General features: G+C 42.9%; 1 protein-coding gene across 1 annotated transcript in view; it reads right to left on the bottom strand.

Annotated features, from left to right (window-relative positions):
• DNAH11 (dynein axonemal heavy chain 11) overlaps window positions 1–25,076 on the bottom strand; it is a 498,772-nt gene that overhangs the window by 87,921 nt on the left and 385,775 nt on the right. Inside the window, exons 61-64 of the mRNA XM_075315388.1 lie at window positions 20,399–20,500; window positions 15,607–15,741; window positions 5,992–6,165; window positions 4,559–4,794 (exon numbers count right to left, since the gene is read on the bottom strand). Coding sequence (XP_075171503.1) covers window positions 4,559–4,794; window positions 5,992–6,165; window positions 15,607–15,741; window positions 20,399–20,500 — 647 coding nt within the window. The remainder of the gene's footprint in view (window positions 1–4,558; window positions 4,795–5,991; window positions 6,166–15,606; window positions 15,742–20,398; window positions 20,501–25,076) is intronic.

Below are 25,076 nucleotides of genomic sequence, written 5' to 3'. Positions count from 1 at the left end.
TGGAGCACGATGGGGGGTGCGCACCATGGGGGATGGAGCACGATGGGGGGGTGCGCAGCATGGGGGATGGGGGGTGCGCAGCATGGGGGATGGAGCACGATGGGGGGTGCGCAGCATGGGGGATGGAGCACGATGGGAGATGCACACCTCCCCCCAAAACACACACACACACCGCCACACACGCACTGCACAACACACCACACACACACTGGGAACCACAAACTGCACAGACACCCACACACACAGACAACGCCGCACACACACAACACCCAACACACAAACACCGCGGCACACACAAATATACGCACATACCACACAACACACACATTGCACAAAACATACCTCCCCCCAAAACACACAGACACACCCCACACCCACACAAACCGCGCAACACACACACACAACACTACAGACACACAGCGCTCTACAAACAACGCAACACACAAACAACACCGCTCTCACCCCCCGCCACACCCAGACAACACCCAGAACATGTACAGCGCCCTACACAAACACTTGGTAACTACACACAACAACATCTATATATATATATATATATATATATATATATAACAAAAATCATACATTAACTACACAATACGTAAATTCTAGAATACCCGATGCGTAGAATCGGGCCACCTTCTAGTATATATATACATATAAAAATAAAGTTATCGAGGTTTAGTTTATCTTTATCGGTCACAACGTTCTTTTCTACCCCATCTGAGAGCCGCATGATTCCAGCGATGTATCACTTACTGAGCTACTTGCTGCAGTTTTGATAAAACACTATTTTATTTGTTGTATATCCATCTCTAAATTCTGAACTCTGAATAACCCCTACTACACCCCTGATTGGCAGCTCTTTGTGTGCACTGTCTAAAGGCAGAAATATGGCGGGGCCAAGACTATACAAAGTTCATGAGTAGAGATAAGTGAACCCGTGGAAGTTTGGTTCAGCAGGTTCAGCCAGGTTTTTGGGTGCACACCACATCTGATCATTCTATTATTACCCCCAGTATGTTCCATTGTGTCATCCAGGGTTATGGGGTACTCTGTCTCGGGCGGTGTATAACTGGGGAATGTCACTTTGGTGGCCATTGCCCGGTCCTGTGCCCTGGGTGCTTTTTAAAAGGGGAATATTTACAGGGTTTAAATAAAGTTCACATCTGACGCCACTTGCGGCTATGTGGATGGAGACGCCGCTGTACAGTTCTCACTACTGGGGCTGGTGTTAGTGGCAGCCTGGATGTTATGCCCTCCACAAGCAGGGTCAGGCACCAGAGGATAGGTGATATAGATGGGTGTTGAAAGAAGGTAGGCTACAGAAGGGGTTGCAGTGTAAGTGGGTCCTTTACTCACAGTAAGCTGGTAACTGGTCACCCGAGGCTGGCTAGTCTCAACCGCAAGACCCCTTTGTTCCAGTGCCGGTTTAGTGACCTAGTGGTTTCTTTCCCCTGTCTTTGGTTGCTGGGTTCTGGCAGCTTGGAGCGGCTGGGGGTCCCCTCCTAGTAGTCTCTTAATGACAGTCCATATGACGGTAGCATGAACTCTGTGGGGTTGAAGTCTCTGGTCCTGTCCCCGGTTCTCCCGTTGCTACTGTGTCCCGAACTTCAAGGTCAGTGAGGTCCTTGATGGTCCCCTCACTGTGCAGATTTCATCAGGTCTGCGTGGAGCGTTTGCCTGACCTAGGATTCTGTACCCCGTTGGTGCATAGTTCTGGAAGTACTCCACCGGCAACTAACAGACTGGGCCTTCAGGTCACTGTTACACTCTTGACACTCCTTCCTTTCTCTTTCACTGTCACCGACACACTGACTACTGTTTCTCCACTGTCTGCCCCTCCCACCTGGTCGATTAGTGGACCTAGGCGGCCCTCCATTGGTCCAACCCTAGCCTAGTACCATTCTATGGGGTAATTGGGGAAAAACAGGGATTATCTGGAGTGTTTGGTTGTTACTGGCACTGGTCTTCTGGGTCCCTAGGGGGTAGGCCCTGCATCCTGGTGGTAGCTCCCTGATGGCTTCCGGGGTACTACACCATTCAAACACTGCACGTGGCTCACACTGGGCTGAGCACAGAGCTTACCTGAGCACAACGATATTCGACCAAGTGGTGTTTATATGTAAAACAGCCGAACTCTGTTTTTTTTGTAAAGTCTGTGGTTGATACAAACACCGACCCTTGGGTTCGCTCATCACTATTCATGAATAAGGTGGACTACCTAGCTGCAGGTTTACTATTCCGCTAGTGAATTTTTTTTATCAAAACTACAGCAAAAAACCTAAAAGCTTATCAAAGGTGCATTTAAAATAAAAGATTATCGGGTATAATCGTTTTTAAGAATGTTCGCCTCATGATAATATTTCCATGTAAACAGGATGCCGATCACCCAATAAATGAGCAAAACACTTGTTCAGTAGGTGAAATTATCTTTTGTGCAGCACAAAAGATTGTCAATCTTGGCAGTGTATAGTTTTATGTAAAGAGGACTTGCACTATGAAGAATAATGGCATTCCATGTGAAATGAGCAATCTAATCTTCTATGGTCTACCAATGTAAAGTTTAAAAGGACTCTGTCTGCATAGAGTCACTGTTGAAACCAAGTACAGAAACTTGGTACATTATCCTGTTGCCAAACTTTTAAAAGGAATCTCTCACCAGATTATTGCCTCCTAATCTGAGAGCAGCATAACATAGGGGCAGAGACCCTGATTCCAGTGATGTGTCACTTACTGGGCTGCTTAGTGTAGTTTTGATAAAAGCACTGTTTAATCAGCAGTAGATTATCATTAGAAGACTACTTGGTATGGTGCAGGTAGTCCAGCATATTCCTGAGCTATATATAACTGCTAGATCTGCAGCAGAGAAAACATTGATTTTATCAAAATGGCAGCAAACAGCTCAGAAAGTGACACACGACTGGAATCAGGGTCTTTGTCTCTACATTTTGCTGCTGTCAGATGGAACAGCAAAAACCTAGTCACAGATTCCCTTTAAGTGCCACTTCCTAGCAGCTTGTTTGCTCTGTATCCCCCCACTTCATAGGTTGCCAGCTCTGGCTTCATAGAGTTAAGCGGGCTTTACACGCTGCGACATCGCTAATGTGGAGTCGTTGGGGTCACGGAATTCGTGACGCACATCCGGCCGCATTAGCGATGCCGTTGCGTGACACCGATAAGCGATTTTGCATCGTTGCAAAAACGTGCAAAATCGCTAATCGGCGACATGGGGGTCCATTCTCAAATCTCGTTACTGCAGCAGTAACGAGGTTGTTCCTCGTTCCTGTGGCAGCACACATCGCTACGTGTGACGCCGCAGGAACGAGGAAGCTCCCCTTACCTGCCTCCCGGCCGCTATGAGGAAGGAAGGAGGTGGGCAGGATGTTACGTCCCGCTCAGCTCCGCCCCTCCGCTGCTATTGGGCGGCGGTTCAGTGACGTCGCTGTGACGACGCACGGACCGCCCCCTTAGAAAGGAGGCGGTTCGCCCGTCACAGCGACGTCGCCGGACAGGTATGTATGTGTGACGGCTGTTGTGCGACACGGGCAGCGATTTGCCCGTGTCGCGCAACAGATGGGGGTGGGTACCCACACTAGCGATATCGGGACTGATATCGCAGTGTGTAAAGTAGCCTTTAGAGAAGGTGGAAGGTGGAAAATAATCAGGTTGCGAGGTGCATTTCAAAATTCAGCCATGATGCACCGAGCGCCTGCACTTGGTCTGAACAATCATTCTGTGCTGACAGTCCCTATAATGATTGGCAGACGTTTTGTGCTTCTGGCCAGCCTGTCTATAATATGCTGCTCTGAGATTACATGGCAAAAAGATGGCGAGAGATTCCCTTTACAGGACATATTGTCTTTTGGAAGCAGGGCTGTGGTGGTCCTGAGGTGTTTTCAGGCATTCATTACATGCTCTTTTCAATGCAAAATTGTAAGGGATGTTCCCTCTTGATTCCTAACCTTAAACTAGTTATTTAAAAATTCAATACTGTTGAAGATTTCTTTAAAACGATCTATGAAATCAAAACCACAGATATCAAATCAAAGCCCATCAAATCCTGTTGTACTTACAGCGCCAGTGGTATCTATTATGGAATGGATTCAGTATTGATCTATGGTTACAAAGTGCCATTATAGGTTTCTGAGATATGGCTCCTTTCTATTGGCTGTAAACCATAACTGCTGATCATCTGCTGTACAATTAACATGATTGGAGACATTGTGCCAGAGATCAAGTATCAATTTATCAAAGTATGTCAATTCCAATATTTTTTTTAGTAATTTTTTTTTTTTTTTTTTTAACAAAATCGGAACCAATGGCAGATGTGTGTGTTTGTATAGGCGAAGAGTTGCATGCATCTGGTATGCAGCACATATTCAAAACACGTATGCTCTAAGCGCACCATAAACAGAGCCTACATTAGCAATCTGTGCATTATGCAATATGCATCATACTAACAGCAAATAAGATACATTCAATATATTTTCAAAAAATAGTTTTTTTTGTTTTTTTAAATAAGACTGTCCCGTTATATTTTGTATTACACACATACCCTTTCTGTCCTAAATTGATAACTTTTAAGGCAGCTCCATATTTATTCTTAATCCATTTGATGCCTTGTTGCTGTGGATCTATCATAAGAGGCCATCGCTCGCAGTTTATTAAGGTGGTGGCATTTTCTGTTGACATTCTGTCTCCAGGCAAACCTTCATTATTCCAGGCTGCTACTGTAGCATCATCAGTCAGCATAGCAATTGGATCCAGACCTTCAGATATTGGAATCGCAACCTGAATGAAGAAAATGTAGTTTAGTATACATCTTTCTCTGGACAGTAAAAATTTGCAACATCTGCATATCAGAAATGATCAATGATTAAATTAGGCAAAATGTTTAAATAATACAGAGCAGTAAAGGTAATTCAATCATAACCATGAGATAAACAGAAATAATGGGACATGATCTGTACATTACTCGGCAGTATGCAGCTCAGTATTGTGTTTAACAAGACAAGGCTTCTCACTTCATAATAAAAATTGGTGAACTGAAAAGGCAGATACCAAATTGCACATAATGTCCATACTATAGTCACTTTGTTACAGGTGCTGCAGATTAGTGGTGGTCCGTGTCCTGAAACCCCCACGATCAATTAAAAAACTGTCACGGTCGTCTCCCTGTTTTTCGAGACTAGTGACAATTTCCGGTCTGTAGCCTCTCATCTACATCTGGTTATTCTCACTTAAACGTGGTTTCATTTCATTTGGAGCCTAAACTGTTAATATCAGTTTTACTGCTGGCAGCTTTTCCAGCAATCTCTAGCTTAATGCTTCAGCAGCTATAGCTTTGTAGTCACACCCTTCATCTTTAAATAGAGGTGTTACCCAGCAATCCCTGCCGAAGATACAAACTCATTTGTATACGAACCCCCTTGGTGGAAGGAGCTGTGTTACTGCGTTCCAAGAAGCCGACCTTTATCCTTTTCTGTATTTCCTCTGTTTGTTTGCCTTCCCTGGTGTTTCTGTATTGTAGTGGCGAGTCTAGTGAACCCGTTGGCCTACTCACGAGGCAGGGTGAGTTTAGGGCCTGCTTAGGGACCAAGGTATCCTGCTCACCAACAGGCTGAAAGAACCTGTATAGGGACGCTAGAGAGCTCAGGAGTCAGCTTGTGGTGAGTCCGGGAGGTACCCCATCACCCCTCTCCCTAGCAGTAAGTACCTCCATTGTATTACATCTCTGGTGTCCCCCCCCATTTATGGTGTTGTTTTAGTTGCCTATTTGTTGTGCGTCAAACTTCGGTCAGTCTGAATGCGCTCGCCACACCCGTCGCGTGACATAAACTACTCTGAAATGTGCTGTTTATCATGAAGAATTGCTGAGCTCCTGCATGAGTGTGGGCACAGAGCAATGTCCTGGCTCAATACAAAGAATCCTGTACACTGCAAGAAGAAAAAGTAACCCAGGAATGATAAATATTCATATAATTTTACCTTTTGAGATTTGAGAAAAGGAAGCCACATTTGTTCCATAAGTTCCTGACGATAGCGCTTTGTAAATGACCCCACATAGGATATAAATGCAGCAGTCAACAACACATCACCACATAAAGTCTTCTCTTGAGCTTCAAAATTTTTAATGGACTCACTCCAACGAATATTTTCAGACTGTGGAAAAAATAATTGAATATGAGATGATGAGATGCTGCTTGCAGTCCCAAAGGACTATGTAGCAGCAATGTACATCCCTGATTTCATTATAAGTTGCTTATATATATTAGGCCTCGGTTCCAATTGCGCATAGCTTCCGATCAAACAGAGCTGTGGAAGAGAAGCGCAAATAGGGTCTTATCTGATAGACAGGTGGGTATAAAGAGTAAGACAGGTACTCACCTGTTACAGTTATGACAGGCACAACTCCTTGAAGGCATAAAGCAAATTAATGCATAAAGTGGTCAGCCGCAGGCCCGATTTTGCAATAGAAATCACAGAGTGGGTGAGGAAGTCGGGCTTAATGCTGCGCTAAAAACCACAATTCTAGGAGATGTAATAAATTCCTTTCTTTATTTTCACAGGTCAACGCGTTTCAAAGGCATCTCCGCCTTCTTCATCAGGACAAAATGCTGTTCTTTCTTTGTCCTGATGAAAAAGGCGGAGATGGCTTTGAAACACGTTGACCTGTGAAAATAAAGAAAGGAATTTATTACATCTCCTGGAATTGTGGTTTTTAGCGCAGCATTAAGCCCGACTTCCTTATCCACTCTGGCATAGCTTCCGATGAGAGTGCAATGGATGTGATATGCTAATGACCCTCTGCTGCGTGCGTGAGCCGAGGGTCATGGAAATGTGATCCGATCTTGGGATCAGGTCACAGCTGTGGAGAAGAGAGGGGTGCACTTTCTCCCCATCTCCTCCCCAAGCTGTCTGTGCGTATAATGCACTGCACTCAGATGACATGCAAGTGCAGTGCGATATTTCACACACACCTACAGACTTGTATGGGTGCGTGTGAGCCAAAAATCGCTGCCAAACGAAGCATGCTGTGATACACGATATGGCATAAGAAAAGAATCACAGTTGGACACTGCCCCATAGTTTTGCACTACAATGAGAGCAATCCAATGTTTTATCGGATTGCACTCGTCCGTGCATAATGCAAGTGGAACCGAGTTCTTAGATGTATTTCAGCTGTGTGTATTCTGCACAGATGACAGAGCATAGCCAAAAAGTTTTCCACAGAACTCAATAAGTCATCACTGGCATATCTCTAAACTGATGCCCACATAATCATGCACAGAAAACATAAAAGCTGCAATAAAAAAAAAATAAAAGTAGATAAAAAAATCAGAGTATGTATCTATACATTTTAATAAGTAAAACACTTTAACTTTAGATAACCAGTGCAGTGAATCTTTTCCCAGATATTCCACAATTTCTAGATTTCATCCTGCATTTTAATTTTTCTATGTCCTGCTACAAATAGCATGATGCAACATGACAGGGTCATATCAACAGCTAGAGCCAATACCATCTCTGCGTGCTGTGGAGGACAGTGTGATATTTCCTCCATTATATTCTCTTAAGAAAACTAAGGGATTATAGATATAGAACAAGAAGACTGAATTTTCATGTCCTACATGCAGTTATCCACTAAGTTCTGGTAACTGAGATAGTGACCCCTTTCACAAATTTCCATATAGAAAAGGAACATGAAATAATACTAGCTGAAAAATGTTACCTGCAGTTTTCCCTAGGTGTCTGACTTATACTGTACAGTATATATTAAACCAGCAAGGGATTTTGGTAGCAGGGAACTGTATTTCCCCTGTTCCATTAAGCCACTTCAGGTTTTCAGGATAATTATGGCAATTCATATGCAGTGCACAGGTATAGTATAAAAGGGCAGAAACTCCACAAGCTTATGATTCTCTGTGCTCCTGGGAAACATCTATGAGTAAGCAATTATTTGGTTGAGAGTTGTGCACTAGGCCCAGCTCTGGTGAGTCAAAGCTTGTGTATCTAATTAGCAGCCGGCTGGACTAGGATTTTAATTTGTACTGTTTGTTGTTTTTTTGCGGATGTATATATAGAACTTGTTGTGTCCAACTGCATCAAGCTTGGCTACTGTAAATTGTACCCTGGAGTGCCTGAAGTGCCTACCTGAGCCAGACGATTATATATAGATTGTATATACAGGGCTGCCAGCAGGAATTTCATGGACTAAACTTTGTGAAGTATTTTTGAATTAAGCCGCATACAAGGTTATCCTGGACAAACAGTTGCTTCCTTCTGTTCAGGCAATGTTCCTCAACTCGAAGAACTGGTTTTTCCATCAGGACAATGCACCATGCCACACAGCTAGGTCAATCAATGTGTGGATGAAGGACCACCACATCAAAACCCTATCATGGCCAGCCCAATCTCCAGACCTGAACCCCATTGAAAAACTCTGGAATGTAATCAAGAGGAAGATGGATAGTCACATGCCATCAAAAAAAGAAGAAATGCTTAATTTTTTGCAACAGGAGTGGCATAAACTCACCCAAAAGCAGTGTGAAAGACTGGTGGAAAGCATGCCAAGACGCATGAAAGCTATGATTAAAAATCCTGGTTATTCCATAAAATATTGATTTCTGAACTCTTCCTGAGTTAAAACATTAGTATTGTTGTACAGTGGTACCTCGCTTAACGAGTAACCCTCTTAACGAGAATTTCGCTTAACAAGCAAAGCTTTCTGTGAATTTCTAACCCGCTTTACGAGAAAGCTTTGATGTACAAGCGAAATTCTCACTGCACACACTTCCGGTTTCGTCCATCCACCACACTCTGACCCGCACTTGCAGTCCACACAAACACACACATGTATGCACAAACACACACAAACACACACGCACGCACATACAGTATTATGCTCACCTTACCTTCCGTTCCACCGCTGGTCTGATGGTTCTTGTAGTTCCCAGGCAAATCGCGGCGTCCTCGCGGCAAACTACAAGACCCAGGAGGCTTGTGATGGAACGGAAGGTAAGGTGAGCATGTAATATAACATAATATGTTTACCTTTCGTTTCATCGCCGACCTCCTGGGTGCTGTAGTGCGCCGCTGCGCTCCAGTCCACGCTGTATATCTGCATCCATAGCGACGAGGGAGGAACTTCCTGTCACCGCTAATGAAAGGCAGAGCGCTGGCCAATCAGAGGCAAGCGGCTCTGCCTTTGACGTCAGCGCTCTGGCCGGGAAGTTCCTGCCTCGTCGTTATGGTAACGCGTTACACAGCCCAGCCCCGTACCATTGAACAGCAAGTCCCAGCAGACCGGCGATGGAACGGAAGGTAAGGTGAGCATATAATTTGTGTTTGTGTGTGTTTTGTGAGTTTGTGTGTGTTTGTACGTGTTTGTGCATGTGTGGAATGATAGAATAGGGGACCAGGATGGGACATTTTAGAAGTTGTGGAACGGATTGTCAGCATTGCAATGATTTCCTATGGGAAATCTTGCTCTGCTGAACGAGTACCTTGATTAAAAAGCACAGTCCCAGAACGGCTTGTTCTCGTTAAGCAAGGTACCACTGTATCTATATAATTATGAACATGTTTTCTTTGCATTATATAATAAAATTTATATTATATTTATATGATAAAAAATAAGTATTTCTGCAATTATACATGTTTTGTCATACACGTTTCATTTCCTTTGACTGTATAAGAATAACACAAAAAAAGAAAAGGCAAATCAGATTTCATGATGTCTTGCATACAGTCAAGGCACCTAGTGCCAGAGGCAGCCAAATAATCACAAAACATTTTTGAACCTCCACCATATTTAACTGTAAGGTACTGTGTTCTTTTCTTTGTAGGCCTCATTCCATTTTCTGTAAACAGTAGAATTATGTGCTTTACCAAAAAGATCTATCTTTGTCTGATCTTTCCACAAGACACTTTCCCAGAAGGATTTTGTCTTACTTAAGTAGTTCTGGCTAACTGCAGTATAGTTTTTTTTTTAAAATGTGTCTGTGTTAGCATTGGGGTCCTTGTGGCTCTCCTGCCATAGCGTTTAATTTCTTTCAAATTTTGACGGATAGTTTGCGCTGACACTGAAGAACAGTTTGAATTTACGTACGTTGTACGTATACCCTCTTTCACTTGTAAAGCGCCATGGAATAAATGGCGCTATAATAATAAATAATAATAATAAATAATAATAATTTCTTTGGAACTTGATTATGGCTGCTTATCCAGCATCCAGACTAGCCCTTGTTGCACCTTTTCATCATTTTTTCATATCCAGAGAAATTTTCTACAGTGCCAGGATTGTAAACCTCTTGATTATGTTGCATACTGTGGACAAAGGAACATCAAGATCTCTGGAGACGGACTTGTAACCTTGAAATTGTTGATATTTTTCAACATTTTTGGTTTTCAAGTCCTCAGTCAGATCTCTTCTCTTCTTTCTAGTCTCTATGCTTAGTGTGGCACACACAGACACACAGTGGAAAGAATTGTGAGGCTTTGTGACCAGGATAGTTGGCATGGAATACCTAAGTGGATTGCCTATTACTAGGTACTAGGTTTACTTACAGCAGTAGGTTTTATACAGCACTTAAAGTGAGACAATATTGATTTTTTTTTTCAATTACATATATACTGAATTCTGCATATTCTTTAATTTTTTGAAAACCATTTCAATTGTAGGTAACAAGAAAAATATATTTACACAAACTGTATAAAAACATAATACTAGTTTTAAATATAAATGTACTTTTACATTCTTATATACAATCCTGACTTTAGGGCTGAAATGAGTTTAATTTCATCATTTCAGGCATTGCGAGTGAAAATATGTTTATTTAATTCCAGTTTGGTATCGTTCCACAGCAATTAAATCATCAGAAGTGACGAAGGCGCTGACAAAACGTTTGTAGCTACAGCACTTGCTGCATCTGAAGTAATCAGGATGTTATTAGGAGCCAATAAGTAAGTCTGCCACTTTAACTTATCACCTACTGTGCAGAAAACTCGGTTCATTTAGAACCGAAAAACCCTTCTAACATCTTTTTTTTTTCTTTTTATATGAATTTTGCTTGTGAGAAAGTTATAAACTACAATGAAAATCCTTTCTTTAATCTCCAAGAAAACTTGAAGATTTTCTAAACATGGAATGATCATCTATTTGAATCTTCAATAATTTCACCATTGCCGTCCATGCATCATAAATCAAAAGTGACATTGGCTAACAACAGTTTAAGTGTAGGAACATGCAGTGTAATACATTTCCAGACAGTTAAAAATCACTATAATCGCATCCTAATATATTATAGATTGCTTGTAATGTCAGCTTGGCTATGATGACCCATTTCTAATTTTTAACAGCTGCTCGGTTTAGAAGTTAGTTAATGATTACATATAAACTGCCTGAATTATTCTACTGATTTATCAGCTTCCAGGTCTACGCGATAAGGAGGAAATAACCTTCTAGATTCCGTTCTTCATGTGCTCTCATTAACGCTTGTTTACTTCATTTGGAAATAGATCTCACTTCTTAACTCATTTACATTTTCCCTGTTACTATGTATAAAAGTTCTATGGCAGAAATTCAGAGTATATAGTTAAGGGACTTTATTAACTGTATCATTTTGTGATAATTAAAATCAAATAGTAAAACATAAGCTTTTTTTGGAATCTTTTATTGAATGATTAGATTTTTTTTCTGTACATGGTTTTGTAGAAGACCATGCTATCGTATCTACTGTTAACTGCATATAATGGGGTCATCTGGTCTACTAATAAACGTCAACACACTTTGGAACTTTACATCATGCGCACCACACAATGTCAGGATTCTCCAAAATTGTTCTCAAGAGCGGTCAGTCACGTGAACCCAAGTATGCAATTTGCAGCTTCTGCCCACATTCCAACTAGATGTACTTGGTCTAAGGCCGGTCTCACACTTTTGAGTTACTCATGCGTGACTCGCGTGAGATTAGAGTTGCATCACGCGGAGCAGCCTGCCACTCTCCACACAGAAGTGTGCAGCTGCATAGAAATACTGTAAATGCACCTGCACGCTCCTGTCTGGAGAGCGGCAGGCCCCTCCGGGTGATGCTACTCTATTCTCATGCGACTCACTCGCAAGTGTGACACAAACCCAATTCAATTCAGTTGTACTGAGTGAGGCAGAGCACATCTAGTTGGCAGATGACCACATGTATTCACTGGAGTAGGAATATAAAACTTAACCTTTATTGAGTATTATATAAGAAACTTCAAAGTGTATTTTGTAATACACACACAATGTGAGTGACCAATGATCCATAATGTCTCTTCAGGGAGGAAGAAGACGAACTCTGGAGCCACCTATTGGAGGTAACAATCCTAAAAGTCCAAAGTGACCCTTTAACGAGCCTTTACAATAGGATAAAGAGTTGCACACTAGTCACAATGTATAGGGGAATGATGAAAAGCATAACTGCTGTGGGAATACTAGACTGAAAAATACAATGAACTATCTGAAAAAGTGAAAAATGGAAAATGCATAACTGCTATGAATAATAGGAATATAAGAGATGTTTAGCCATTGTATTGATCAATGCAAAAGAGCCTCATAACCACGCCAAGGTAATCTCTATTTTTGGGGTCCCTAACTTATGTGTAACCTCACCTGCAGTTAAAAAACTTGCTCTGTATGAGAAGCAAAGGACCAAGCTATATATGTGAAGTGAAACAAATGGCTATGGGTGGGGCAGGGTTCTCAGACAAAAAGTGCATACTGATTAAAGAATGTATGTCTAGAACTCCAATAATGTGAACAAGGTGCAAAACTCAAAAACATATAACTATACAATACGATAAAGAGTTGCAGACTAGTCACAATGTATAGGGGAATGATGAAAAGCAAAACTGCTATGGGAATACTAGACTAATGGCTATTTTTTCAGACAGTTCATTGTATTTTTCAGTCTAGTATTCCCATAGCAGTTTTGCTTGTCGTCATTCCTCAATACATTGTGACTAGTGTGCAATTCTTTATCCTATTGTATAGTTATGTTTTCGAGTTTTGCACCTCCTTTAACGAGCCTTGTCATATGATTTAGGTTTTATGCCAGATCAGAATCTCAATTTGCAGACACTGTTTCGGGATGGTTGTACCTCGTCAGTATGAGATCTGATATGACTGTAAGAGAGGCTAAGACAGGGTCTAAAGGGGAAGCTTTTCTCTTTACGGAGACTGACACACCATTCCATCATGTCAGTTAGAAGACTTTAAGCCAAAATGCTCCTCTGGGAAATAGACGAACTCTGGTGCCACTTATTGGAGGTAGTGATCCATAAACATTTTTATTATTTTAAAAACAATTTAGTCCCTTAAGGCCGCTCTACACGCTACGATTTATCTGACGATCTCATTAGCGCTGTGACATGCCCAGATCGCTCATAGGTCGTTTATTAGCGGTCACACGTAACGATGTCACAAACGACGCAACATCATTCAGCGATATATTGCTTGACCAATGTCGTGTAGATGTTGTTCGTAGTTGGCAGTGTGTCAAACGTACCAATATCTCTGCTGCGTTCCAAACGATGAACAATATTTTGAAACTGAACGACGTGTCAACGATCAACGATTTTCAATCTATTTGCGATCATTCGGAGTCGTTCGTAGGTGTCACACGCAACGACGTCGCTAACGATGCCGGATGTGTGTCACGGAATCCGTGACCCAGACGACATATCGTCAGATAAATCGTAGCGTGTAACTCCGCCTTTAGTCTCAAAATTTTAGTCTAAACGCGTTTCTTTGCCTCCCCACATTAGGCGATTCATTAGGAAACTATTTCACAATAACTAATTTCGGAAGTCAGGCTAAAGACTAAGCCACATTTAGTCATTGTGAAATAGTCTCCTGATGAATCGGCTAATGTGGGGAGGCAAAGAAACATGTTGAGATTAAGAGTTTGAATCTAAGGGACTACCGTATTTTTCGGACTATAAGACGCACTTTTCCCCCCCCCAAATGTTGGGGGAAAGTGGGGGGTGCGTCTTATGGTCTGAATATAGGGCTGTGGGGAATGAGGGTGCTGCGGTGGAGCGGGTCATCGGGGCACGAGCAGGCTGTAGCAGCCTGCCGTGACCCCGTGGGCCCGCTCATTCCATATGCACGCCCATCCTCCCGCCTATCTCTCAGCGCTGAAGCCAGCGCTACAGGTGGGCAGGGTGATGGGCGGGGACGCGTGCATAGTAAACAGCCAGCTCGCGTGATCACCCCTGGCAACTACAGCCTGGAGTGATCATGCTCGGCTGTATTCACTGCTCCCAGTGCATCATCATCAGCGCGGGGTGCAGTGAATCAATGTACTCACCATTCTTCTGCAGCATCGCAATCTCCTCCTGTCTGCCGGCCGCGGCTGTATGGAAACTAGCGGTGCTCACAGCGATGACATCATCGCTGTGTGCACGTGTCCACACAGTTGGGCCGGCAGACAGGAGGACATCGCGATGCTGCAGGGATCGTGGCCGGGTCAACACAGTGCTGCCGACACAGACAGGAAGAGGAGCCATGCTGTGTGGAGCAAGGAAAGTTGAGTGTAAACGTTTGTTTAATTTTTTGTGTGCCACAGGATGCAGGACATAGCAGGATGATAGGGGTATATGAGCAGGATGATGGGGGTATATGAGCAGGATGATGGGGGTATATGAGCAGGATGGGGCCATATAGCAGGATGAAAGGAGTATATGAACAGAATGATGGCATATAGCAGGATGATGGGGATATATGAGCAGGATGATGGGGTATATGAGCAGGATGATGGGGTATATGAGCAGGATGATGGGGTATATGAGCAGGACAATGGGGGTATATGAGCAGGATAATGGGGGTATATGAGCAGGATGATGGCGTATATGAGCAGGATGATGGTGTATATAGCAGGATGGGAGCACATACCAGGATGGCAGTATATAGCAAGATGGGGCTATACCAGGATGAGGGACATATATATACACAAGGCAGGAGGATCTACCTTAGTAGAGTATTTGGGGACATTACCCCCATAATAGTGTCAGCAGCAGATACTCGCCCCATAACAACGTGTCATGACCACATTTTTTGCTTAAAATTTTATTTTCCTATTTTCCTTCTTTAAAACCAGGGTGCGTCTTATGGTCCGAAAAATACGATAAATACTTTTGAAAATAACATTTTTTTTTATGTTTCACTAGTCACTCACATTGTGGGTGTATTACACATATTTTCACATAGTTTTTTTACAGCACTTTTTCATGTAAACAGCCAATAAAAGTCTAAAGCTAAATGTTTGGTGGATAATAAAAAAAAAAACATTTCTTTTGTGTCTCTTACAATCCTCTAATTGCTCTTTTGTGTAAAAGAGCATCACACAAACTCTTATAAACCCACTAAAGGGTTGAATAAAAGTGGCATTTTGTGTAGAATTTGGAGAAACCACTTGTTACATTACTTGTGTTGAGCTATTTAAATTGCTCTGGTTTGAGTGGTTTATTGCAAAGAGCAGAACATTTACACATTATGCTTAACTTTCAATGGAGGTTGATTATTTTTGATTGCAACTGTAGAAATAAAAAAAGACCTTATCTAACCTCGAGTCCCTTGACGAGTCTGTTAGCCAGTTCTATGGTGGTGTTCGTACGATTAACCTCTTCTTGGCATCTGAGTTTCTCAGCTGTTGCTTTCTGAAAAGACTGCGTCAGTCTCTTCAAATTGTTGTCCAGGTCCTTGAAGAATAAACATATATAGATAATTATTACAAATATGTATTTGAATATGAAATTTTGCCTTACATCTATGAGATGTCAACATCTTTAATATGCAATTAAAATCCAGTATGTTACTTCCAGGGTCACAACATATAGATCATCTATAGGAAGAGCTGTGCAGCATTACTATAAAAGGTATGAAACAAAACAAAAACATCCACAACTGAATGATTGATGTGGCAAAGAATGCATTGGGTGAATAAAAGACTAAAACCGGAATATTAAATGTTTTTTGTAATAGTGTCTGTTCTCCATGCACTGACTCCCTGCTGAGTCTGTGATAGACTTGTATTATACGCAGCAGCCAATCTAAGGAGACACAGACACAGGAAAAAAGAAAGATGAGCAGTTAAGACCAATGAGAAAATAAAGAAAAGGACTGTCATTCAATATTTTTTGCTGATTTTTTTTATAGTTTATTTTACTAGTTACGAGACTATGGCAGTGTTCCCCAACTCCAGTCCTGAACAGCCACCAACAGAGTGCGTTTTCAGTATTTTCTTAGTGTTACCCAGATGATAATTCCATCACCTGTGCAAACCTAAGGAATTACTGAAAACATGATCTATTGGTGGCTCTTGAGGACTGTAGCTGGAGGAACATTGATATATGGAATAAATTCAGACAATTCTGCAGGAATTTCTTTCTTTATTTCATTACTGGGTCACCTTCCTTTGGGCTCCGTAGGGATGGAGTGCCAATTGGATAGCCTATTAGCCTACACTTGAAGGAGATGCGTCTCATACTACCTCTACTCTCTAGAAGCACTGTCGTTAAAATAGTACTGAAGTAAAAATATTTTCAGATATCTAATGCTAGCTCGCCAGCAATATTCTAATTCCAGGCTGTATAATGTATTTCATCCCACTTAAGTACCATTTGAAAATTTTGCATCCATTCATTATGGGCAACTGTCCCATGTGAACACAGTCTGACCACAAGTTCAGAGATTGCCTTCATCTGTGGACAGAAAGTCTGTCTCCAGTGTTGCTGACTTCATGTGATGTACAATATTACTTCAGCATCTTTCATATCCCTTCTGGCAACCCACAAATCCCTTTACGTGTCCATACATAAGAGGGCTGGTGAAAATTCCCTTTTTGCCTTATCCAACCAACTAGCATACTTAGCAACACTATGAAAAATAATTAGCATTTGAATCGTACCAGCCAAAACTACATTAATTACAATTTTGCCATGCCTTCAACTTTTTTTAAAATCGGCTTTACTAAAATGGCCTGGAAAAATCGAGACTTTTGGGAAGTATGGACTAAGATAGCAGTTACAAACTCTCACTCTCTGCTGTGTGTTGAGTGTCTAGTATATTTCTAAGACATGCAGCTCTAGCTTGTCTCACATACCTCCTGCTTGTAATAGGTTTCTCCATGTTAACATTTTGAAGCAGGAGGAGCAGTGTGAAGCTGTACCTCATAGAAATACATTGAACTTTCTGCAGTGTGGGTTAAGCAGGCTTTACACGCTACGACATCGCTCAAGTGATCTTGTTGGGGTCACGGAATTTGTGACACACATCCGGTCGCTTTAGCGAAGCCGTTGCGTGTGACACCTATGAGCGATTTTCCATTGTCGCAAAAATGTGCAAAATCGCTCATCGGTGACATGGGGGTCCATTCTCAAATATCGTTACTGCAGCAGTAACGAAGTTGTTCCTCGTTCCAGTGGCAGCACACATCGCTCCGTGTGACACCGCAGGAACGAGGAACCTCACCTTTCCTGCGTCCCGGCCAGAATGCGGAAGGAAGGAGGTGGGCGGGATGTTACGTCCCGCTCATCTCTGCCCCTCCGCTTCTATTGGGCGGCAGTTCAGTGACGCTGAACGAACCGCCCCCCTTAGAAAGGAGGCGGTTCGCCGGACACAGCGACGTCGCAGGGAAGGTAAGTCCGTGTGACGGGTCCGGGCGATGTTGTGCGACACGGGCAGCGATTGGCCCGTGTCGCACAACCGATGGGGGCGGGTACACACGCTGGCGATATCGGTACCGATATCGCAGTGTCTAAAGCGGCCTTTAGGGATTCTTACAGGTAAAGGACATAACATCTATGTCATTAAGCTCTATCACTAGCTACCATTAAATGGGACTTAAAAGTAAAGCAATAGTAATGTGATGAGATTTCACTCCTTGTGCATCTAAAAAGTAAGATGCATAATAGAAAATGCATGCTGCATGGCTGTACTCAACAGTGAAGCAAACCATATCAGTGTGAAAAAAAAAAAAAAAAAAGAAGAGTCAAAATGGTGGGTGGCCCATAGTTGCAGATAAATTAAGACAGGTATACACATGTATACATTGTAACCTCTATATTTACAGACGTTTGTTTTTTAAGAGAATATGTCATTAAGAAAATTACTTATTGTTTTAATCAGATTTTGATAGTAAATGCATTTTTGTAATTGGTAATGCTTTTTTTAACATAACCATATTACTTGGTCGCTGCATTGGGGGATACAGAAACCATGGGTTAGTCTGCTGCCACCTGGAGGCTGGTAGTAATACATAAAAAAAATGAAAGAAATTGGCTTCTCCCCAGCAAAGTATACCTCACTTGCTAGCATCAGGCCTCTGCAGTTTTTGTAGTGGTAGTTAGTTGGAGGTGACATGGGTCGGAGTCTCAAACCTGTTCTAAGGTTTGACACATTAGGTTATGCATTAACCATCTCTCACTTTGTATATTTCAGATGGATTACTTGAAGGGGTAACAGTGTAATTTTGCACTCTATTTCACACTACATAGGGACAAAGAGTGCAGCCTGTACTGTTCAGTCTGTATCCTCTCTCTTCAGAATGGCTGGACCATTTGACTTGACGGAGTGGGTAATCAGTGGGGACACTTTAGCAAGCACGCGCTGTCTTAAAGATCCTGTGACTCTGACTGCCTCTGACTGCATAAACAAGTGAGTCAGATCCTCAGCTACTCCACAACAGCATGACCGCTCACGGATGCAACCTAAGTGGCCTTGCATCAGGTCATCGTCCAGGACACCACGTATCTTCCAATGAAGTCAAACACTGTCTTTTTCCACCTCTACACCATAGGTACCCTGCCCAAAACAGCCAGATTCTTGTTCCAGCTTGAACTCTGTTCTGGACCCCTATCAGTTAGGGAAGGTCAGGGAGATGGCAAAGAGCATTAAAGCCTGCTTTACACTTTTCAATTAAGCATACGATATCGTATGCGATGTGACACGCCCCCATTGTATGTGCGGCACGTTCAATTTGTTGACCGTGTCGCACAAATCGATTAAAAGCTGTCACACATACTTACCCTTCCATACGACCTCGATGTGGGCGGCGAACATCCACTTCCTGGAGTGTAAGGGATGTTCAGCGTCACACTGGCGTCACACGGCAGCCAACCAATAGAAGCGGAGGGGCGGAGATGAGCGGGACATAAACATCCCGCCCACCTCCTTCCTTCTGCATTGCCGGCGGGAGCCGCGGGACGCGGGTAAGATCTGTTCATTGTTCCCGGGGTGTCACACACTGCGATGTGTGCTGCCTCGGGAGCATTGAACAACCCGACGTGCAATTTTTAGGAAATGAATGACGTGTATGCGATTAACGGTTTTACGTTCAATCGCAGTCGCACGTAGCTGCCACAAGCTACAACACCACTAACGATGCCGGATGTGCATCACTTACGACGTGACCCTGCCAACACATTGTTAGATATGTTGTAGCGTGTAAAGCGGCCTTTACTTTAACTGTAAGAAAAACTAAGGCAGAAAAACAGGGTCTTAACTGGTAAAAACAGGGGCAAGAATGAGAGTATTAGCTCCTCACCTGGGTTGGTTGTGTGTGACACAACCACTGATGCATGTGTATCAGGCTGCTGTAGGTCCGCGAGTGATACAAACTGAAATAGGAGATGCTGAGGTGAAAAAATGTGGTTCCTCTGCACTGCCTTAAATGGACTAAAAGAAGTCCAGATAGCTTGGGTAGAATTATGGTTTATTAGTCTACGCGTTTCAAGACAATTCTACCTCTTCCTCAGAACAAAACCATATTTTCCTTGGATTATTTATTTAATTATTTAAAGACTGCAAGAAATTTTACGGTGAGTACCAAAAATCTATAAATATATTTCAATAAAACAAAACTGAGAACTCTTGACATTTTTACACAGGCCACTAAACCACATATTAGTCTCATACTTCCTGTTCTTTTTAGTTGTCACATAGAGATATGCAGCAGTAGACTGGCTGTGACTCACTTATGTAGCAACTTTTCTTAGGCATTCTTTGATTTGAGCAATGGTGCGTGTCAACGGTGTATACCGTGTTATCTACTGTATATAGTGGTGTCAACGATCAATGTAATCCTACCTGTAATGATTTTATCAAAACAAAACTTATGAGTCTAATTCGAGACTTAACTGCCAGTATGAAAAGTAAGACAGTCACAGCTATGCGATAATGGAGCTAGGCAGAAAAGAAGCAAAGTTGCAAGTGAATTTACAAAACTTAGAAAAAAAAACAGGTAAACATAACCTATAGGGTTTTGATTGTCATATTTTTTATATTAAAAATGTATATTCAATTGAAATAACATTCTCACATCTTTGAACCTAAAAACACTTGCTAAAATTAACTTACATGAAGCTTTTTGCGAATTGCATCAAGTTTTTCTGTAGCTCCTTTGAGATCATCATTGGCTTGAGATAGTGCTCTGCGTTTAGGTTCAACATCACAATAAACCTGAAGAAAATAAGAAAAAGAAAACAAAACAAAAACTTACAATTTAGTGTTTCAGCATTTTATCCTATTCAAAGCGTTTGTTGGAAAGAAATAACAAATGCAGCACAAAGTTATTGCAGAAAATCTTTCAACATGTCCATGAACTCATCATATAGGTTCTAATGGCTTGTGAGACAGAAAGATGTCTCATTTCTTAATAGTGTTAGTGAGACCAAAATAAACAACATACAGCGCCTTGAAAATGTACTCATACCCCTTCAATTTTCCCACAATTTTTCATGTTACACCAAGTTATTTTATTTGATATACCAACACAAAGTAATACATGTTTGTGAAGTGTAAAGGAAATGATTAGTGATGAATGAATAGTAATATATTTGGGCTCAGATTTGTACCGAATACCTAGTACCATTCCAGTATTCATCATTGGGGAACAGACAGAAAACGGACGCATTTCAACTATACCTTTTTTAAGGTATAGCCAAAACGCATTGGTTTTCTGATGTTCACCAGTGTATGGTTTTTCACTTGTGGCTGATTGCCTGTCAAAAAAAATTTAATATGGAAAAATAAATGACACGTTTTATTATATTATATAAAACTTCGCATCATGGAACAGTCTCTCTTCATCACTGAAAGTTTTTTTTTCTTTTACTTGATGAGGAGGCTAACATCCTAAAACATAATTATATATATATTATACACACATAAATATATACATGCACACACGATATTGTACTCTTGCACCCCTGAGGCTTCAGGTGCCACATGGTACAGCACCTCACTAAGGGTGCAGTATTCATCGGATGAGGACGTCCCTGGTAACAACCACAACGAACACATAAAACGGGGGTTCTGTCACTGGGACCGGGCTAGGGTAGGAGCTGGGGTAGCCATCACGAGGTATGGGACCCACTAGTCATGCCCACTAGTCAGGAACCTGGGAGGCGGGGCTTCTACAAGGGGAAGTTAGGAGCCATCTGACACACAATAGGCAGTCAGCACCGGACAGTCGCACTTGGGAAGAACAGCAGACAACGAACAGTTCGGGGCCCGTGGTCTGGAGCTGAAGGCTCGACCCAGATTCTTAGGAAAAGAAGGGGAATCCCAGTGTTCGTGGGGAGCGCTGCAGGCACTCGTGACCCATTCCATGGCTCAGGAGCTGGGGTGGAGCGAGACCATTGAAAGGAGACTAAAGGCCGCTTTATACGCTGCGACATCGCTCAAGCGATCTCCTTGGGGTCACGGAATTTGTGACGCACATCCGGTCGCTTCAGCGATGCCGTTGCGTGTGACACCTTTGAGCGATTTTGCATCTTTGCAAAAACGTGCAAAATCGCTCATCGGTGACATGGGGGTCCATTCTCAAATATCGTTGCTGCAGCAGTAAAGAAGTTGTTCCTCGTTCCTGCGGCAGCACTTATCGGTACGTGTGACACCGCAGGAACAAGGAACCTCTCCTTACCTGCCTCCCGCCCACAATGTGGAAGGAAGGATGTGGGAGGGATGTTCGTCCCACTCATCTCCGCCCCTCCGCTTCTATTTGTCGGCGGTTCAGTGATGCAGCTGTGACGTCGCTGTGACGCTGAACGAACCGCCCCCTTAGAAAGAAGGCGTTTCGCCGGTCACAGCGACGTCGCAGGGCAGGTAAGTAGTGTGACGGGTCTGGGCGATGTTGTGCGCCACGGGCAGCGATTTGCCCATGTCGCACAACCGATGGGGGCGGGTACCCACACTAGTGATATCGGTCACGATATCGCAGCGTGTAAAGTGGCCTTAAAGGGGGCTTTACACGCTAGCGATATCGGTACCGATATCGCTAGCGTGCGTACCCACCCCCATCGTTTGTGCGACACGGGCATATCGCTGCCCGTCGCGCACAAAATCGCGCTCCCCCATCACACGACTTACCTGCCCTGCGACATCGCTCTGGCCAGCTATCCGCCTCCTTTCTAAGGGGGCTGGTCACTCGGCGTCACAGCGACGTCACACGGCAGGCGTCCAATAGAAGCGGAGGGGCGGAGATGAGCGGGACGTAACATCCCACCCACCTCCTTCCTTCCGCAATGCCGGTGGAGGCAGGTAAAGAGATGTTCCTTGCTCCTGCGGTGTCACACATAGCGATGTGTGGTGCCGCAGGAACGAGGAACAACATCGCTAATGAGAGGTAAACAATTTTTTGATTTAGGCCGACCTCTCCGCGGCAAACGATATTGGCCGCTTTTGCGATCGTTTTAGGTCGCACATAAGTGTCACACGCTGAGATATCGTTAATGATGCTGGATGTGCGTCACAAACAACGTGACCCCGACGATAAAACATTAACGATATAGTGTGTAAAGCCCCCTTTACAGAAGGGACCGTCGGTCACGACCTCCGAAGTATCCGGGATCGGCTGGAGCCCATCACAGTGGGGATCGACACTTTCCGATGGCTGCATATGTGAGCAATGAGTAAAGAGACCTTGAACTGCACCGCTTGTGTCGACCCGTTATTACCGGCGCCCACGCCATCACACTCCCCAGCGCTATCAGCGTCTGAGAGACTATCACCACCATCATCCTCCCTGGGGCCACAGCTCTGCCTGTGGAGAGCTGAACCATCCGAGCTGCATTGTCATCCGCCCCAGCAGAGAAGTCCTGCAGCGGCAGCTTATATTGGCAGAACACCATAGGTGGCATCACGAACAACTTCCCCCATCGTTCCCATCCACTTTATTGACACCCGGGGTCACAGAATCGGGCGAGACAACTGCGGCGTCCCAAGAGAAGCACCGCGGCCCCGTGGGTGCGTCGGTACCACCACTCAATATCGGCTTACCCTTAAAACAGACACTTTTACAGTATATACAGTGGGTGGACATTAGTAGTGGACACATCACCAATTTTTTCAGTAAATATATTTCTTAAAGGTGCTATTGACATGAATTTGTTACCAGGCATCTGTAACGACCCATTCAATCCACATAGGCAAAGAAATAAAACCATAGATGCCTATAAATTTAGTGATAAGTAATAATGAAAAATAAGGCTATGTGCGCACGTTGCGTAATTACATGCAGTTACGCTGCGCTTTGTAGCGCAGCGTAACTGCAAGCGTCCTGCGTCCCCAGCATAATCTATGAAAATTATGCAGGAGACGTGCGCACGTGGCGTCTTAGAGCGCAGCGCTTCGGCTGCTGCCCGAAGCGCGCGTTCTAAGTGACATGTCACTTCTTCCGTGCGCTTTGCCTGCAGCTCCTGCTCTGTCTATGGGAGGAGCTGCAGTCAGAGCGCATGGAATCGTTTTGTTTTTTTTTAAATACGGACATTTTCTGCAGTGATTTGAAGCGCACGTGTGCTCTTCAGATCGCTGCAGAAATTCCTGCAGTGACTGTACGCAACGTGCGCACATAGCCTTACAGAGTATTGAACAAAAGAAGAAAGAGAAATGAAAAAAGCTATGGAAAACAATAACACCAGCTGAAATCTATCAGTAATTAAAAGGCAATCCTGCCATTTAGTGAAAAATAACATCTGTTAGTTTAACAGATAGTCTATAAAAAGGTATCTCATTACCAAGGTATCACACAAGAAACATCTCATGATGGGTACAACCAGTGAGTTGTCTCAAGATTTTCACAACCTTACTGTTACAAAAACATACTGATGGCATTGGTTACAGAAGAATTTCCAAACTACTGGAGGTTCCAGTGAGCACTATTGGGGCCATAATCCAGAAGTGGCAAATAACATCATTTCATCATAAACTGACTACGACCAGTTTCAGCCTGCAAGATTTCAGACAGAGGAGTGAAAATAATTATCAGATGAATTGACCAAGAGCCAAGGACCACCTCACCTACATGTTTAAAGTTTGCTCCCCAAGATTTGGACAAGCCTGTGAAATACTGGGAGAATATAGTCTGGTCAGATGAGACAAAAATTTAACGCTTTAGATGCCATAAGACACACCATGTTTAAGACCAAAAGTCACTGCCAAACATCCCAAAAAGACCACACCAACAGTGAAGTTCAGAGGTGGGAACATCATGGCGTGGGATGTTTTTCAGGACATGGCACTTGCAAACGTTATATAATTGAACGAAGAATGAAAGGACAAATGTGCTGAGACATTTTTGATAAAAATCTGTTGCCATCTACCAGGATGATGAAGTGGAAATGAGGAAATTTCAGCAAGACAATGATCCCAAAGCCAAGGAAACTCCCAGTTGGTTTCAGAGAAGGAAATTAAAGTTGCTAGAATGGCCCAAACAATCACCTGACCTAAATCCAATAGAAAATGTATAGAAGGAACTAAAGCTCAGAGTTCATAGAAGGAGCCCACTGAACCTCCAAGATTGGAAGAGTTTTTGTGTGGACGAATGGGACAAAATCACACCTGAGCAATGAATACGACTAGTTTATCCATAAAGGAAGCATCTTGAGGCTGTTGTCACCAACAAAGTTTTTTTACGAATTACATTTCAGTAAGAGTGTTCAATACTTTTTTCGTGTATCATTCTCATGATTACACATCAATACATTTATGAACATCTATGGTCTGATTTCTTAGATTGTGTAGATCGTATGAGTTG

This window comes from Anomaloglossus baeobatrachus, chromosome 6 (genome assembly GCF_048569485.1).
Source record: "Anomaloglossus baeobatrachus isolate aAnoBae1 chromosome 6, aAnoBae1.hap1, whole genome shotgun sequence".
NCBI classification, from domain to species: Eukaryota; Metazoa; Chordata; class Amphibia; order Anura; family Aromobatidae; genus Anomaloglossus; species Anomaloglossus baeobatrachus.
The sequence above is the reverse complement of the archived record's forward strand: the minus strand, read 5'-3'. Positions and strand labels throughout refer to the sequence as shown.